The sequence below is a fragment of the Capsella rubella genome, unplaced genomic scaffold (assembly GCF_000375325.1).
Source record: "Capsella rubella cultivar Monte Gargano unplaced genomic scaffold, Caprub1_0 scaffold_1, whole genome shotgun sequence".
Taxonomy (NCBI): Eukaryota; Viridiplantae; Streptophyta; class Magnoliopsida; order Brassicales; family Brassicaceae; genus Capsella; species Capsella rubella.
The window spans coordinates 15689802-15707376 of record NW_006238923.1 but is presented as its reverse complement, the minus strand read 5'-3'; the positions used below and the strand labels follow the sequence as shown (position 1 = coordinate 15707376).

At 28.8% G+C, this 17575-nt stretch overlaps 2 protein-coding genes across 2 annotated transcripts; one reads left to right on the top strand and one right to left on the bottom strand.

The window, feature by feature from the left end:
- Positions 1-561: 561 nt before the first annotated feature.
- Positions 562-1066, bottom strand: LOC17899117. The gene has a single exon (XM_006305737.2). The coding sequence runs from the start codon at positions 994-996 to the stop codon at positions 739-741; it is 258 nt and encodes an 85-aa protein (XP_006305799.2). The 5' UTR covers positions 997-1066; the 3' UTR covers positions 562-738.
- Positions 1067-12039: 10973 nt separating this feature from the next.
- LOC17900290 (cysteine proteinase RD21A) lies at positions 12040-14532 on the top strand. The gene is made up of 5 exons (XM_006307216.2): positions 12040-12572; positions 13025-13260; positions 13342-13482; positions 13586-14035; positions 14128-14532. Exons 1-5 carry the CDS (start codon positions 12098-12100, stop codon positions 14212-14214), a joined length of 1389 nt encoding a protein of 462 aa, XP_006307278.2. The 5' UTR covers positions 12040-12097; the 3' UTR covers positions 14215-14532.
- The last annotated feature ends 3043 nt before the right edge of the window (positions 14533-17575 follow it).

Genomic DNA, 17575 nt, shown 5'->3' with positions numbered 1-17575 from the left:
ATTATGTATACTTATCTATTTAATTGAAAATTAATCTAACCACAATCACAGAACCACATGACCAAAAGAATTTATAATTCACCATTTTAAAAACCTTACAGTTTACACTAAACACTAATTTATTAGTTAAAAAGAGCTAATAATCTGATTTATGTTATGCTAGTTATTAGGCTCGGTTTATTCTACTCCAATTATAATTAGGATATTTACTCTTTTACATTTAACCTAATTTCTTATACAATATATATTCTTCTTATCATCAGTAAATATTCAAGCTTTCTCTCAACTTTGGCATTAATAGATAATAAAACTTTTATATATATTAGTAACTGAAAAATTATTTTGCTTATGACCTTTTTGTTGTCAACATTTTTCTTTTTGCTTTTCTGTCGTTGAATTGTTTTTTCCATCCTTGATTTTTTCTTCTGTCGTTGATTAATTTTGTTTGTAAGTACCCTTTATATTTCATGTAAAAAAACTATATAATAATAATAATAATAATCAAACCTTTACATTACATGTATAACGACTTGTGCAAATAAAAAGCCTCTAATTAGTGAATTACATGGCATTGAATAAATCAAATGCTTAACAAAAAAAAAAATTACACTATTTTTTTTTTCCTTTTCTATGACGTAAAACTTTAATACACAATCGTTATATATAGTTTATGCAAAGGCAAAAATAAACTTAAAAAAAAAAAAAATCAATATCAATGGTGTCATTAGGTATTGATCATTAGTGTCCACGGCCTCTCCTGCTTGGCCCAGAAGCTAACCGGAAAGCCAAACTCCTCATCAAAAGATGGTCTTTAGAACCGTTCGCCGCCCCCGAGAACAAGCCAAAACCGCCACTCTCTACGGTACCAGTCGTTTGATCACAGCCTCCTGTGGTTGTTTGCTCTGTTCGCAAGGCTCTGCAATCAACTCCTCCAAGAATTGTAAACGCCTCGACCAATAAGACAATACACAACAAGATCATAATCTTCTTCTCCATCGATCTTTTATGACTTAAAACTTCAATTGATTTCTTCTCTTGAGCTCTGTGAGAAATGTTTGATTTGTGAAAAAAGAAGAGTTGTTGAAGTATGAGATGAAAGGCTTGGAGGTGTTGTGTTATTATATATATAGTTGTGTGTAGGTGCGTGTGTAAGCAAAGTGCATTTATTGACCAAATGATAATGTTGGACTAATTTGATTTGGACTTCGCGTTTTCTTTATATAAATAGTAATATTTAGTGTATTTTATTGCATTTGAATAATTCAGGTAGCATCTTTTTAAAGTGTGTATTCATAACCATTTTAAACTGTTCACAAACTACAAATATTAACTACTATTTGTAGGTTTTGTGCAAATATGTTTATCAACTATTATAGAAACTTGCCTCTCTATTGTATTCACATAAAAAAAAAACTATTCATTTGTGATCAATTTTCTAAAATAAAAAAAAATGCATATATAATTCAACGAGCTAAATGTAAATATAGTTAAATAGTTTTTAGTTTTTACTCACAAAATGTAAATTACATCTTAAACCAGGATATAAGAATATCAACGTGACTAGTTAATTTTTTTTTTAGTTTTCAACATTTTTTGTATTTGTCAGTTTCCGCAAAACCCAAGAACTAAAATCTAAAATCTAAAATCAATACTTAAAAAGACTACTTAAGTTTTGATTTTTAAAATCATGCCATTGTTCAATTGAACAATAGTAAAAGAAGACCTTGTGTGTGTGTGTGTGTATTCATCGTCTTAGCAACCAAGTTTTGGACAGATTTTTCCAAACCTACTTGTTTTGGCCGAGAGGGATTATTGTTATAGACGCTGACTTCGAAAAGAAAAGTAAACAATAGTATAGTTTGTAAATACAAATTGCTATAAAACTATGATGAAAAAATAAATATTTTATAAATGTGTAGTCATATTTAGTGGCAAAAGATTAGATTAGTTTTCCTCATGAAACCTAACTCGGCTTGGTCGACAGGTATTCTTGGACTCTGACTTTGAAAAAGAATTGTAATATATATATATATAAGAATTTAGCATAAACATACAAAACGTTTGTAAAAAGTGGAATTTTAATTAGTTTGTGAAGTTGTCTGTCCAATGTGAAGAGACAAAATTGTAGTTGAACGAATGAGCTAACACACACACATATATATAAAAGAAGCGTTGTGCCGTTGTCCAAATTACAAAAGTCATAAGAGTATGTTCGTGTTCGTGTTCGTGTCTGAGTTGTCGACTTTTGACTTTTGTCCGACGTTGGTTTTTCGTTGTTACCAGTGTTGTGTAATAAAAAACGAAAAAGTCGCGTTCGTCGGGGGTGGCAAAATGGTAATTTTAATAGAAGATCTTTGCTGTCTTAGTGATGACGTGGCACCGTCTGATTCAGTGTCACACTCGTTAACGTGTTGTTTTTGTTTTTCGGCAATATACATCTGTTCCGACCGGTTGACCATCTGATTTTTTAGTTTCTTAAACGTAGTAAACTTTTAAGAGTGTAAGTATTTAAAAGAGTCGTCAATTACATACAATTTAACTAATACTAGAACTTAACCCGCAGTTCACCGCAAGATAATATATTTATATCGTAAAATTTTCATATCAATAACGGTTATACTACGATGGTTTTGTTATTTTATCATCAAAAAATATTTTTTCTTTATCGTAGTGACATAGAGTTTGATTGATTTAAACAAAGTAGTTGCGGTTACACATGCATAAATTTACGAAAGTATAAGGTTTAGTTGTTAACTTAATTTAAATGTTTTAAATGATTAATTTAGAGGTTGCAAAAATATTTAGGGTTGAGAATTAATGTGAGAATATATCGAATTTGATTACATATTTGTTTTAACTATGCTTTACATATATATAAATATCTTAAAGAATAACCCTAAAAAGTTGGAATTTGTTACCGTCATAACATTGAAAAGATACCATAATTATAAAATTTTAATCATCTATCATAAATACCTAATTTTAAAAGAGAATGTTTGAGAAATACCCTTTTTAGTGTACCATTTTTCAAAAATACTCCCTTTCTCTATCTATTTTCAAAAATACCCCTGTTTAAATATGAAACATTATAAAGTTTTATATAATTTATAAGGTACTTCTATATAATAACTATTACTGGGAGATTCGATACAAATATTTTATAATGTTTAAAAAGGTTTTAAATCGTTTTTACTTGTTTTAGAAGGTTTTTAAAAGGTTTTTATAAGTTATTTTTACGCCATTTATGAAAGATATATAAAATTTTATACACATACAAAGGTAATTTGTGTATATTTATAAGCTTACGTATATATTTAGATAAATTTTAGCATTTCTAGTGATTTGTTTGATAAAGTTTGAAACTAGGGTATTTTTAAAAAGTATATTTGGAAAGGGGTATATCTGAAATTCTCCCTAATTTTAAATAGATATTATGAATACGTAATCTAGTTTTTGAAATCTTGAAGTATGTTTTGTTTAATTTTTATAAATTTTGTAGAGTAAAATATATTAAAATCGAATAATATATATATTTATAACATTATGTTTTTATATAATATGTTTTCAAATTATGGGGGAATTTCAAAGATACCCCTTTTCTAATACCACTTTTTAAAAATACTCCTCTTTCTAATTTTATCAGAAAGTCACAATAAAATTTGAAATTTATCAAAAAAATTATAGACACAAATTATCTTTACATGTGTGTAAATTTATATATATATTTCATAAGTACCATATAAATACCTTTTAAAAATCATATAAAAGCTTATAAAAACTGTGTAAACCTTTTAAAAACCTTATAAAAACCATATAAATGCCGTTTAGAACCTTTTAAAATTTTTTAAAATATTTGGATTTAGTCTCCTATTAGTAATGATGATCTTGATGTACCTTATCAACCATATAAAAGCTTATAATTTTCATATTTGAAAAGGGGTATTTTTGAAAATGAATAGAAAAGATGGGTATTTTAAAAAAAGGGTACATCAAAAGGGGTATTTCTCAAAAGTTCTCTATTAATTCGAATTTATAAAAGTTATTATTAATATTAGTCATATTAAAATTAAATTTAGAGTTTAAAATCATGTAAATTTGTAAGTATAAGTTTTTATAAAATTGAATATGTATAAATATATTTTTAAAAGAGAAGACACAACTTAAGGTTTTATGTCTTGTCTATATAATTAAATCTATAATATATAAAGAATATTCATTGGTGTAGTCAAAGTATTAGCATTATTTATTTTATTTAACTACAAATACGTATTTTGAAAACAAAAAAATGTTTGCTTAATTTTGTTTCATATTCCCTTTATCCAAAATCAAATTTTTATTAGAATATTTTATACTTAACTTTATTTATTTATTAGTAAGATTTTATTAATATTTTTAGTAAGATCCATATTAAATACCCATGGATCTTGGATAATTTAATTGGATGATCCAAATGTACTTGTCATCAATACCAAATTACCCTTATTGATTTCTAAATTCTTTTTCTAAAAGCAATAATTAAAGGGTAATTATGGAATTGGAGTCATAATTTTGCAATGTTCTAATTTGTACTTCTCTTTTAATATTATAAAGAATATTCATTCATTATATAATAGACCAAAATTAATTCTAACCCTTTCGACTTATTGATCCGCAAGCTCTAAATTTGGTTTCATCAAAATAATGTTTTTGTCACATTAGAACATTTTTATTAAATTAATTTTTTCAAGGTAAAATATAAATAATTTTGAAAAAAACTTATCTTCTTTTTCCTATAAACTTAAAATTAAGGATTAGTATAAGGCTTTCATTTTTAGGATCTTATTGTAAACTTTTCTTTCATAAATATAAATATCTTAAAGAATAGCCCTAAAAAGTAGGAATTTGTTACCGTCATAACATTGAAAAGATACCATAATTATAAAATTTATTTTAATCATCTATCATAAATACCTAATTTTTAATAGATACCCTCTTTTAAAAATACCCTCTTTTTTTATCATTTTCATTTTTGTCCTCTCTTATTTTTTAATAGCTATTTTACCCCTATTTGAAAGAATATTCTTTCCCAAAGGAAGGAATATTCCTTCCAAAAATTTCCCCCCCCAAAAATTTCCCGCCAAAAACTTTCCCGCCAAAAAAGTTTCCGAGAAAAAATTTTCCCGCCAAAAATTTTTTCGAGAAAATTTTCCCGCCAAAAAATTTCCGCCAAAATTTTCCCGCAAAATAAATTATTTTTTCAAAATTTTCCCACCAATTTTTTTAAAAGGGTTTACAAGATTTTTTAAAGGGTCTTTTAAAGGGTTTACAAGGGTTTTTAAAGGGATTTACAAGAGTTTTTAAATGGTTTTTAAAAGATTTGTAATGGTTTTTAAAGAGTTTTAGAAGCCTACAAAGGTTTTTAAATGGTTTTTAAATGATTTACAATGGTTTTTAAAAGTTTTTATAAGTTATAACAGTTTTAAAAGGATTTACAAGAATTTTTAAAGGATTTTTAAAAAATTACAAGGATTTTTAAAGGTTTTTTAAAAGGATTTACAAGTGTTTTTAAAAAGATTTAAAAGTATATTTAAAGGCATACAAAGATTTAAAAATAGTTTTAAAGGATTTACAAGAAGTTTACAAAGGTTTTTGAAGGGTTTACAAAGGTATTACAAGTTCTTTAAAATGGGTTTTAATGATTTACAAGGGTTTTTAACGGGTTTTAGAAGTTTACTAAAGTTTTTATTAAATGATTTATCACGGTTATAAGTGATTTAAAGGGATTTACAAGTGTTTATAAATGTTATAAAATGATTTACAATGGTTTTAAAAGGTTTACTCAAGTTTTGAAAGGTTTTGGATGACTTTTAAAAGATTTACAAGGGTTTTTAAAGGATTTTTTAAGGGATTTATAAATATTTACAAGGTTTTTTTAAGAAATTGCGGAAAAATTTTGGCTGAAAATTTTTGGCGGGAAAATTTTTGCCGGAAAATTTTTGGCGGGAAATTTTTTTTGGCGGGAAATTTTTTGCCGGAAAATTTTTGCCGAAAACTTTTGGCGGGAAAATTTGGCGGGAAATTTTTCGAAAGGAATATTCTTTTTGTTGGAAAGAATATTCCTTTTTCATCATGGGTTATAATAAAAGAGGGTAATTTAGTCATTTTGTACATTAAAGAGGGTATTTTTTAAAATGAACACCTAAAGAGGGTATTTGTAGAAGAGGGTATCATAATAAAGGTTAGCTGTGCAAATTTTTAATAAATTACAAATCTTTAATAGAAGTCAAATTTTTATTAGAATATTTTAGAATTAACTTTATTTATTTATTAGTAAGATTTTATTAATATTTTTAGTAAGATCCATATTAAATACCCATGGATCTTGGATCTTTTAATTGGATGATCCAAATGTACTTGTCATCAATACTAAATTACCATTATTGATTTCTAAATTCTTTTTCTAAAAACAATAATTAAGGGGTAATTATGGAATTGAAGTCATAATTTTGCAATGTTCTAATTTGTATTTCTCTTTTAATATTTTAAAGATAAATACATATACTTTTGTTTAAAGTTTCAAGAAATACTTTTATTATTTTTTCAAGATTATTCATATAAAATACTCAAAGGATCTAAAAGGTGGGAATGGTCAGGTGCAAAAAAATAAGATCGATCTTAAGCTTTTAAAAACATACCAGTGGCTCAGCATGCACTTTGCGTGCCAAAATGACTAATTTGATAATTAGATGTTTTAACTACAGAAAAGAACAAAAAAAACTTCCATATCTGTTTGGATCACCTCTAGATATGTGGCGAACACCGGCCATTTTGCTGAGGAAGACACCATCCCCACCAAATATGAACAGCCATTAATGAAAGTAACTTCTCTTATGGATGCATCGATGATACATTTCGTCGCCCACACCAACGCTTTAACCTCCCTATGTAATGGTGATAGACTCCTTCGTAAATTGGCTGCACCTATTGTAGAAATACAAGTCAACGTTGTGCAATACCAACTTATTACTACAAAGGAATACTCTAAATTAAATAACATTAAAACAAGTTTTGTAGAAAATTATATCACAAATTCCATAAACTTTCAAAAATATGGTTAATTGACACAATTACAATATTTAAATTATTTTAAAATCATTTAAAAAAATTTGGGTTGATTATTTACATTTACGGTCTTGTTGTAAAGGATATGGTCTAGTGTTTAAAGTTTTTTAAAATGCTGTGATAAATTTGGAAAGAAAAACTTTTTATGCTATTTTTAATACAGCCCTTATTTTTAAATGAAAATTTGACTATATCATTTTCAAAAAAATACCATACTAAAAAAATACATATAATAATTGAGAAAATAAAAAGAGAAAAATGTGAACTAAAACAAAATTATATGTCTTCTTCTTCTTCTTTTTTTTAGGTGCATCAAATAAATCCTCAGACTACAAGTATAAACAGGCCATATCAACATTGGTTTATGTTAGTAAACCTCATGCAAGTAAGCTATATATAGCCCACAAGATACTTATTATCCATCAAAATATGTTTATAATTGGGCCATATCTGCAAATAGAGCTATTCTAATGGGCTTTATAACCCACTGGCCATATCCAACACATTCTATGATAGGGCAGCTAATGGACTCTACAATTTTAGTGGACAACACCAAACCCATGGTAAATGATACATTTTGATTCAAGTGTTAGAGGATTTATCTAAGTGGATGAAGCTATTGAGTATTGATAAATGTGCAACTTCAATTTCAGTTTTATAGATACAATTCGTACGTAAACAACATTGCAATGATTTTTCCTATGCAAACATCTTTAAACTTTCATAATTTTTCAATTTATGCGTAAATTATCACCATACCGTAAAAGCTCTATAAACTAAATAATTGGAACCATAGTATTTAATTAATTAATAATAATATATAAATTAATATATGTAATTTTTGTAGTATTCATTTGGATATGTATTTTTTTTTTTTTTCAATTTTTTTCAGAAATATGAATTGTGACAATTTTACAAAAATAAGATTGTCTTTTGGTTTTTGTAACTAATGATAATAAAATGTCTTTTAAACATGTGTCATTATTCAACTTTGGAAAACATATATTAGTCATAAGAATCAAAATAAACTATAAACAACTATGAAAGACGACAATAATAGACAAAAGATTAAAAATCAAAGTTGTTGCCACTCCAACTCGTTAGGTTACAATATCAATGTCAACTTCAGAAATATCTTCTAGCCACCTTATCACGAATGGCCAAGCACGCAAGCACGTTCTTGGAGCTTGATGTTACACGTATATGCCCGGCCTATTGTACGTTAATAGATTATACAAAACTCCTTCACGGTTTGTTTTTAATAAATCTATACAGTTGAATCTTGTTTATCCATAAGTTGAAAATCATTAGTGTAGGAAAGACGAACAACTTTCTTATTATAGATTCTAACTATTCTAAATGGACAGTTAAGAAAAAGTAGAAAAAAATATACAACCAGTGGTGATAATTTAATGGGTTCATGGATTGGGTTAGATTGAGAATTTACATATGGTTGAGAATTTAATATGTTAAAAGAATAATTTTGTAGCTATAAAGATTTGTGAAAACAAAATTAGAAAAAGGTTGAATCTCAATTAATTTAAAAACATTTTTATCATTTTTAAAGTAATATTTGTAGCTATTGCAGATTAATCGAGACAAGTCTATTAGAATTATCTAGTATAGTGTTGAACTGTTTGTCGTGGTTCATTATATCAAATGGTCATTCATGAATATGGTGGAGAGAAAGAGCCATATGCCCATATAACGTGATTTTTCTAATGTAAGTTGTTCGTAAAACCATTGTTTATCAGAAAACGAAAATACATTGCATAAATGATATATTAGTCATGAAATCAAGTTAATAATTTGTAATAAGATAGAAAGATACTATAATATCTATCATTCATAACATTTTACCTTTCTAAACTATATAGTAAGTGTCTGTTAATACGAGAGATTTCATGGAGAGAAAGAGCCATATGCCCATATAACGTGATTTTTCTCGTGTAAGTTGTTCGTAAAACCATTGTTCATTAGAAAACGAATATACACTGCATAAATGATATATTAGTCGTGAAATCAAGTTAATAATTTGTAATAAGATAGAAAGAAACTATAATATCTATCATTCAGAACATTTTACCTTTCTAAACTATATAGTAAGTGTCTGTTAATATGAGAGATTTCACGGCTTAAGTCCAAGTTTCTTAACAGTCTTAGACCAACATTATTGGTGCGATCTTAAAAAGTATCTATAGCTAAGATTTGTTAACATCCCACCAATAATGTTGTTCTTAGTTATCTAAACAAATGAAATTGACTACTTGAATGTATGTATAAAGTATAAACACTAATGAACTGTATCTATAAGCACTCTAGTCTACACTTAAGTATCATAAGGAGTCATACCAGGATGCCCATTTTAGTGTTTGCACCCCCTCTCTTGAAGAAAACAACAAAGATTTGTAATACTTAGTTTATACACAATTTTAAAACTATTAATGGATTTTGGTTGCAAGTAGTGTGGGATTCTAATGGTGGGTGAGTTGGAGGATGGAGGTGGGTAGGTACAATTACAAAGGCAGAAAATAAATAAACTTATTACACATGCAATTTTGTAACGTTCTGCAGCTACCCATCATGTCTTTCACACTGTAGCCGCTCCATTAAAAGCATGTGTCTATGTGGGTGATTTGTGATTATTGAGTATGTTTATAGATCTTACTTATATATCAGATAAATAGTAGAATAACTGAATAATTATTCGAAATGAATAAAATAAAATTTTTATAAAACAATTTTAAGTCTTTTAATAATGTTTTAATATAGCGAAATGAATAAAATAAAATTTTATAACACATTGAAAAGATAATTTTAATAGATTAATCATGATTTCTAGTAATATTTCGATGTCGCGAAATATAAAAACTATAAACAAGACGTATAATACCATTTTATGATCCCCATTAGGCTAGGAATGTTAGTTGCCTCAATGGTTTTGGCCATATCTAAACACTTGTGCAGTAGCCTATAATAAGTTCTAAAATAATAATGATCCATTAATTCTCTACCCATGTTATAAATTTTATTTTTTCAGTAATAAATACTTTTGTTAAAAAAATTACCTAATACTATAAAACTCCAATAAATTTCACAAAAAAATAGATAAATTACTTAATACTATAAAATTCCAATATATTCCTATAAACTCATCAGTTTACGTATACAATTGGTGAGTTTTCTTTTATTTTCAATCCTCCAAAATACAAATATTCTATATATGACTTATTATATACAACACTTTTTAATATAGTTACAAGTAACAAACATTATCTCTTTCAATGAAATAGACGGCAGAAAAGGCAAGTGTTCTAATCTCACAAGTCACAAGCCAACTTCTTCTTCATAGCATTTTTATTTTTATTTTAAATTATTAGAGTCTTTTCTTTATCAATAAGAGAAAAGAAAAAAGAAAAATATTTGGAGTGTTTTATTTTTGGAAGGAATCATAATAATAGAGACATGTCTATAATTTTTTTTTTTTTTTTTTTATAGGTAACTTGTAAGACTTTAAAGATCCATATATAATAGTATTACAAGAACACATAAGAATCTTGGCATTCATGATCAAATCCTATCCACGCGCTGTTATGTAAGAATCTCACGCGCTCCAAATTGTGTGGACATGACATTGTATTTTGGTTTTGCCAATCAAACCACTGACGTCTCATCTCTTCCTTCCCCATATTTTCTTTGGTCTAACCAATAATTGTAAGTTTGTGACCATCACATTTAAATATATTTTTTTCATATTTACATTATTGTTTTTTTCTTCAACTTATTTGTTTTAACCTCCTTAAATTATCACTACCAACCCCAAAATTAATTAGATTTTAAAAATAAAAAACGGTTAAAGTATAGAATTCGAACCGAAAAAATACAGTTTCTCTTATAGATAAATGAAATATTTATAGGAAATTCAGAATATCGCAGACTATATTCGTAGTTTGTAGTTGATTTAACTATCTAAGTGTTGTGCAAAAAGTTGTGTTGGAAAACAATTGTTCGTGAATATCATCATAATATAATTATAACAAATAATATTTCAGCACAACATAATTAAAGACGATATAAACAAAATTTTGTCTTGAGTTTTTTGAATAATGGTTAGCAAAATAAATATAATATATTTATGTATTAAATTCAAAATATTGAGATTTTTATTCTTTTTTCATATTAGAAAGGATTGAATTCGGCTTAGATTTTTTTTTTTTTCCATTTAAAAAAATTGATAACAACATGTAATGACAAAAATAAAAAGACAAAGACATGTAATTTTTTTTATACGTAAAAAAGGATATAAGAAAAGAGATGATATTTATTTAACTTATTTTATTTTGGATTTATTTCCACGAATAAATCATATATAATAATACATATACTTTATCGCGATCATTTAACTAAAAATGACGGATAAACATATATAGTCTCACAAATTCGTATAATTTTTTTATTAATATAAAACCTTATTTTTCCTAATATCACACTATTTATTTATTTGATTTGTTACATCTTTCAACTTTAGTTCACCATATAGCTAAATTTTGTTTCCAACCCCCATATGCAATCTTATCTACAAAGAAGCCCATAATGATATATCTTCATTTATATTATTAGATCCCCTAGTTTTTTTTTTATGAACTTTTTCTCCTTTTTCGGTTTAGATTCCGTTTCAACTTGTTTGATGCACATAAGTGTTATTGTTTCGCTATCTATTCAAAAATTAATTTGGATTTTTCCTATCTAGTTTTGAAACTTTCTAATGAAAATTCGGAACAAGTCACCATTATTATTTTAGATTTTAGAAATTAAAAAAAACTCGTGACATACGAAAACATAAAAAATAGTAGTAGAGAAAAAAAAACAATTATTACACTTATCTCATTTGGGCATTTTGGCTTTTATATATATAACCCCACCACCATCTCTTGTCTATCATACAATCTCGTCTTCTTCATCATCATCTTCTTCACTTCTTCTTCTTCTCCAAGAAATGGGTTTCCTAAAGCCAGCCATGGCGATTCTTTTCCTAACCATGGTCGTAGTTTCATCAGCCATGGACATGTCAATCATATCCTACGACGAGACCCACGGAGTCTCCTCCACCGGTGGCCGTAGCGACGCTGAGGTTAGGAGTATCTACGAGGCGTGGTTGGTGGAACACGGGAAGGTTGAGAACAAGAACACACTTCTTGGTGAGAAAGATCGGTTCGAGATCTTTAAAGACAACCTTCGTTTCATCGATGATCACAACGCGAAGAATCTTGGTTATAAATTGGGTTTGACTCGTTTTGCGGATCTTACTAACGATGAGTATAGATCCATGTATCTTGGAGCTAAGACACACAAGAAAAGTGAGAGAAGGTCTAGCCTAAGGTACAAGGCTAGTGTCGGTGATGAGTTGCCTGAGTCCATTGACTGGAGGAAGAAAGGAGCCGTGGCTGAGATCAAAGATCAAGGAAGCTGCGGTAAGTTTTTTTTTGTAGTTCACTAGATCTATCTAACTCGCTAATCATCATTATCATTTTGTATTTTACCTCTAGTAGTATATAATATTAATATCTCTATGATTCTTTCAAAAAGTATTGGAATTTTAGGAATTGACATACTTGCCCTTTCTGGGAATGATTGGTTGTTGTTAGTTGGGCACTTGGCAAAACATAACTCAGTTTATGTTATGAAATGAGTATAAGTTGACAAATCATTAGAGCATAATTACTTAATTAGAGAAATTATTTGTATTGACACGTATTTTGTAGCTTAGTTGTTGTGACATATTATATGTTTTAGATGATATTCGTGGGTGATTGTGTTTATTAGGAGAAAATGTTCTGTTTTATACTAATGGTTTGATGTTGATGATGAAGTAAAGTGAAGTGACTAATTTAATCTTGTTTGATTTGTTATTTTGGTAATTAAGGGAGTTGTTGGGCGTTCTCAGCCATTGGAGCAGTGGAAGGGATAAACCAGATTGTTACTGGGAACTTGACAACTTTGTCCGAACAAGAACTGGTCGATTGTGACATTTCATACAACGAAGGTTGTAACGGAGGTCTTATGGACTATGCTTTTGAGTTCATCATCAAGAATGGTGGAATTGATACAGACAAAGATTATCCTTACAAGGGTGTTGATGGACGTTGTGACCAGATCAGGGTAAGTAACATTTTGGTCAGGGATTACATTTGATTCTTAATTACTTATAATTCTTATATCAATCGTGGTTTCTTGTTACAGAAAAACGCTAAAGTTGTCACAATCGATTCATATGAGGATGTTCCAGTTTACAGTGAGGAATCGTTGAAGAAAGCAGTTGCTAACCAGCCTATAAGCGTTGCCATTGAGGCTGGTGGTCGCGCATTCCAGCTCTATGTTTCGGTAACAAATTTAGCAATCTTCTTTTAGTTGTTTGACTATGTTTGGTCTCAAAATGTTACTCCATATTGTTTCTAATTTATTGATGTGTTATTTTCTTCTAAAGGGTATATTTGATGGAACTTGTGGAACACAAGTAGACCATGGTGTTGTGGCAGTCGGATATGGAACTGAGAACGGCAAAGACTACTGGATTGTGAGAAACTCATGGGGTAAAAGCTGGGGAGAGAGTGGATACTTAAAGATGGAGCGTAACATCGCCTCTTCGGCAGGTAAATGTGGTATCGCAATTGAACCTTCATACCCGGTCAAGAATGGCGAAAACCCGCCAAACCCGGGACCTTCACCTCCATCCCCTATCAAGCCTCCAACTCAATGTGACAGTTACTACACTTGTCCTGAGAGCAACACTTGCTGTTGTCTCTTTGAGTATGGAAAGTATTGCTTTGCTTGGGGATGTTGCCCACTAGAAGCAGCCACTTGTTGTGATGACAACTATAGTTGCTGCCCTCATGAGTACCCGGTTTGTGACCTTGATCAAGGAACCTGTTTAATGGTAAGTTTTGATTCCCTCACTTTCACTAACACATATGAAAATAGTAATGCTTAAATCTCACCTAATCCATTTTGGGAATGTGTCATTTACAGAGCAAGAACAGTCCATTTAGTGTTAAGGCCTTAAAGCGTAAACCCGCAACGCCATTCTGGTCACAGGGCAGAAAGAACATTGCTTAAAGAGAAGATCAAGGCAATGTAACATTTGCTTCTTCAGAGAGGATGACTCTTGACTCACACATGAGAGAAGAGATGTCTCTGAAGGGATTTATCAGATGCTTTTTAATGTTGTTGTTTATGCCATAACTAGATTTAAGAAAAAAAAATGCAGCTGTTGGGTTTGGTGTATATAAAAAAAAGTACCCTAAGTTTCATAGTTGGGTTTCATTGATACAGTAAATTTATTGTTAATTCAAAAAAGTTTAATATTCATGGCTATGTTATGGAAGAAACCCTTTGCTTAGTTCTATGAAATAAAGTTCCACATTTCTTTATCAACCTCTTTTACTTAAGTCTATGTAAAGAAAGATCTAGCCATATTGGAAGAATTTACACCAACGGCTGACACCACCTTTAAACTTTGCTTCGGGCTAAGTTCACCTCCTTGACACATATCTCCGAGCTCATTAAAATTTGTTTCCACTTTTTCTCTCATCGGAATGAATATTCAGCTAGAGGATGTCCCTAAAGTTCATATATACGGTCGCAAGAACAAATCAATATGTTCGTCAAACGATGTGGATGATATTTCAACTAACCGTGATCTCAAGTGTGCCAACACACTATTTATCATTTGTCTCAAAGTTCTTATGAAATCTATATGATCAACTTTAGCTATCTTCTTTGTGGCATTGTAGAATGCTCTTCTTTGTTATATACAGATTTTAGTATAAAAATTTGGGTATTTAAATATTTCATCTCTATGGTCTGACCAAAATCAGAAAAATTGAATCGTTTTCTTTTTTGTATCTGGATTTGATTTGAGTGAAATCAAATATTTGTCTAATAAGAGAAAAAGTTGTTATGTAACAAACGATCAAAAGCTAATTCTTTTCTTTTCAATTTTCTGAATCACCATATTCTCAACGAAAATAAACAAAAATGTATTTCGCTTCTTGGAGATGAATTTTTGACTATCCATTCTATTCACATTTCTTCAATGGCTTCATGTTTTGAACCAATGTTTTTTTTTTGGGTCAACAGCTCAATTTTTGGTTTTGTAAAAACTAGTTAATTAGTTATTCATAATTCTAGTCAAAGTAGATTTACTAAAAAAATTCCGGATTTTTTTTTAGATTTTGGTCTTGAATGTTTTGTAGTTTTTAATGAGTTTTAGCTTTTAGTTTTTGGTTTTTTTAGATTTTGATTTTTCCTGTAGAGTTTAGTTTGTGCAAAAGTTTTGAAAAATATAAAAATATTAATAAGAAAAGCCACATAATATTTGTTAGAAAGACAAAAAAAAATTAGCCATTCATGATTTTAGTAAAATTAGATTCCCTAAAATTTAGGAAAATCAAATTTTAGGATATTTTACTAATTCCTTCATATCATCCAAAAACCAGTTTTTATGGGTTTCTAACAAATATTACGTGACTCTTATTTTTTTTCAAGATTTTGCAAAGCCAAAAACTAAAATCAAAAAAAAAAAAAAAATCAAAAACTAAAAATCCAAAAACCAAAAATAAAAGCTAAACCCCATTTTAAAAAACTACAAAATATTCAGGGACTAAAGCAAAACTATTTAAGCCCATAACAAAAAGTAGAAAAGCCCATTCAAGATTTTGTAGAAAACTAATATCTACGTTAAAAATCAAAAACTAAAAATATTAAAAAACCAAAAACTAGAAACCAATTGCAAAACGTTCATGGCCTTGGACTTTCATTTGTTTGATGCTGCTCCGAGTTGAGTTTAGTTGATTAAAAGATGCTTGCGGAACTCTGTTTCCCCGATAATCTATTTATGAGTTTAATTTGAAAGTATAAGGCCTCAAGCCCACAACGGGAACACAAACATGGCCCAATAACCTTGTAATATCGAGAGTTCTTCTAGCCAGCAAAAGACGACAAATGGGAAAAAAGAATAGAGCTCTTCTCTGCAACACAAATAACCCAAACCCGAACGGAGGTAGAGAAGTAAGAGGAGTGTCATATGATACCCATGAAAATAAAATTTTAAGCTTAATTTTTATTATAAAAATTAGTTAACACATGTTTAAATATTCTATTGACACCCTTCCAGAACTTTAGTAACACCTCTCAAACAAATATAAACTCTCTTTCTAGACCTCTATATTCAAAGATGCTATTAATATTTTTTAAATAATGTTGGGATATATTCCATATGATCATTGGATTTTTTGCCAAACGGTTGGCCTTTAACCTTTAAATGATTATGTACCTAAACATAATTATAAGTTAGTTAAAAAAATAATAGTCCTTAAAACACTAAACGGTAAAAATCTAACCGTACGTATATGTAAACTATAAACTAAATGGTTCTATTTAACAGAAACACATAAAATATTAGTCCGTGGTGTACCACGGGGTAAAATCTAGTACTTCTGATTTTTGGCTCATTTAATAGTTGACGCCTTGCTGAGATGATGTTTCTGATCTCCTTATCCAGAATCACAAAAATAGTTGTCGGCTGAATTGTTTGCTAATTGTGGACAAGATTGTTCAGCTACTTCCATATGTCGTAAATAGTAGCATGAGCTACTAGTTTTCGCAGGAAGGAAGGCATGGACATCTTCAGTGTAATTTTGCCATAAAGTACACTCGATGATAGTTTGACTGTAAGAGACAGCAAATATTTAAACCAAAGTCACAAAAGCTAAGTAAAAATATACAAAGAAAGACATGAAGAAGTGTTTTACTCTCCACTTAACTTCACTAACCTGAGATCTATAAGTTGTATATCCAACAACTTTGACATATGTCCTGAACAATCTTTCTCAATAATCAGACTCATTCCAACAATTTCTCCAATAATATCTAAAAAATGCAAAAACAAATAATGGAAAATTACATGTAGTAAATTTACCTAAAATGATAATCTATCTCAGAATGAAAGACGTCTCGAATAGCAGACATAACATATTAACTAGAGGATGGCCCGTGCTTTCGCACGGATGATGTTTTTAAACTAAAGATATAATTGGATTTGTATTAATATTTGGTATTCAATAGTATAGGATAAACATAATAGTCTTGTATATTTTAATTTTAATTCTATAGAGTTAAATCGCGTGTTGATTTGTATATTTTAACTGTATAGAAAGTAAATAATATATACAATAGTAATTAGGTCTGGTTTTAATATAAGTACGTATATATTATATTTTCTCTAAAACCGTTAAATTTATCAATCACGGACATTACCTCAACGGTGTATAAGAAAATGCAATCTTCTAATATAATTTACAAAAATTGTATATCGGTTGAAAGATAACATAAGTGATATATAACAATTTCATAAATTTGGATAATCTATTTATGAATACCTTATGAATAAAATTTAACTATTGGCAAAAGTATATGA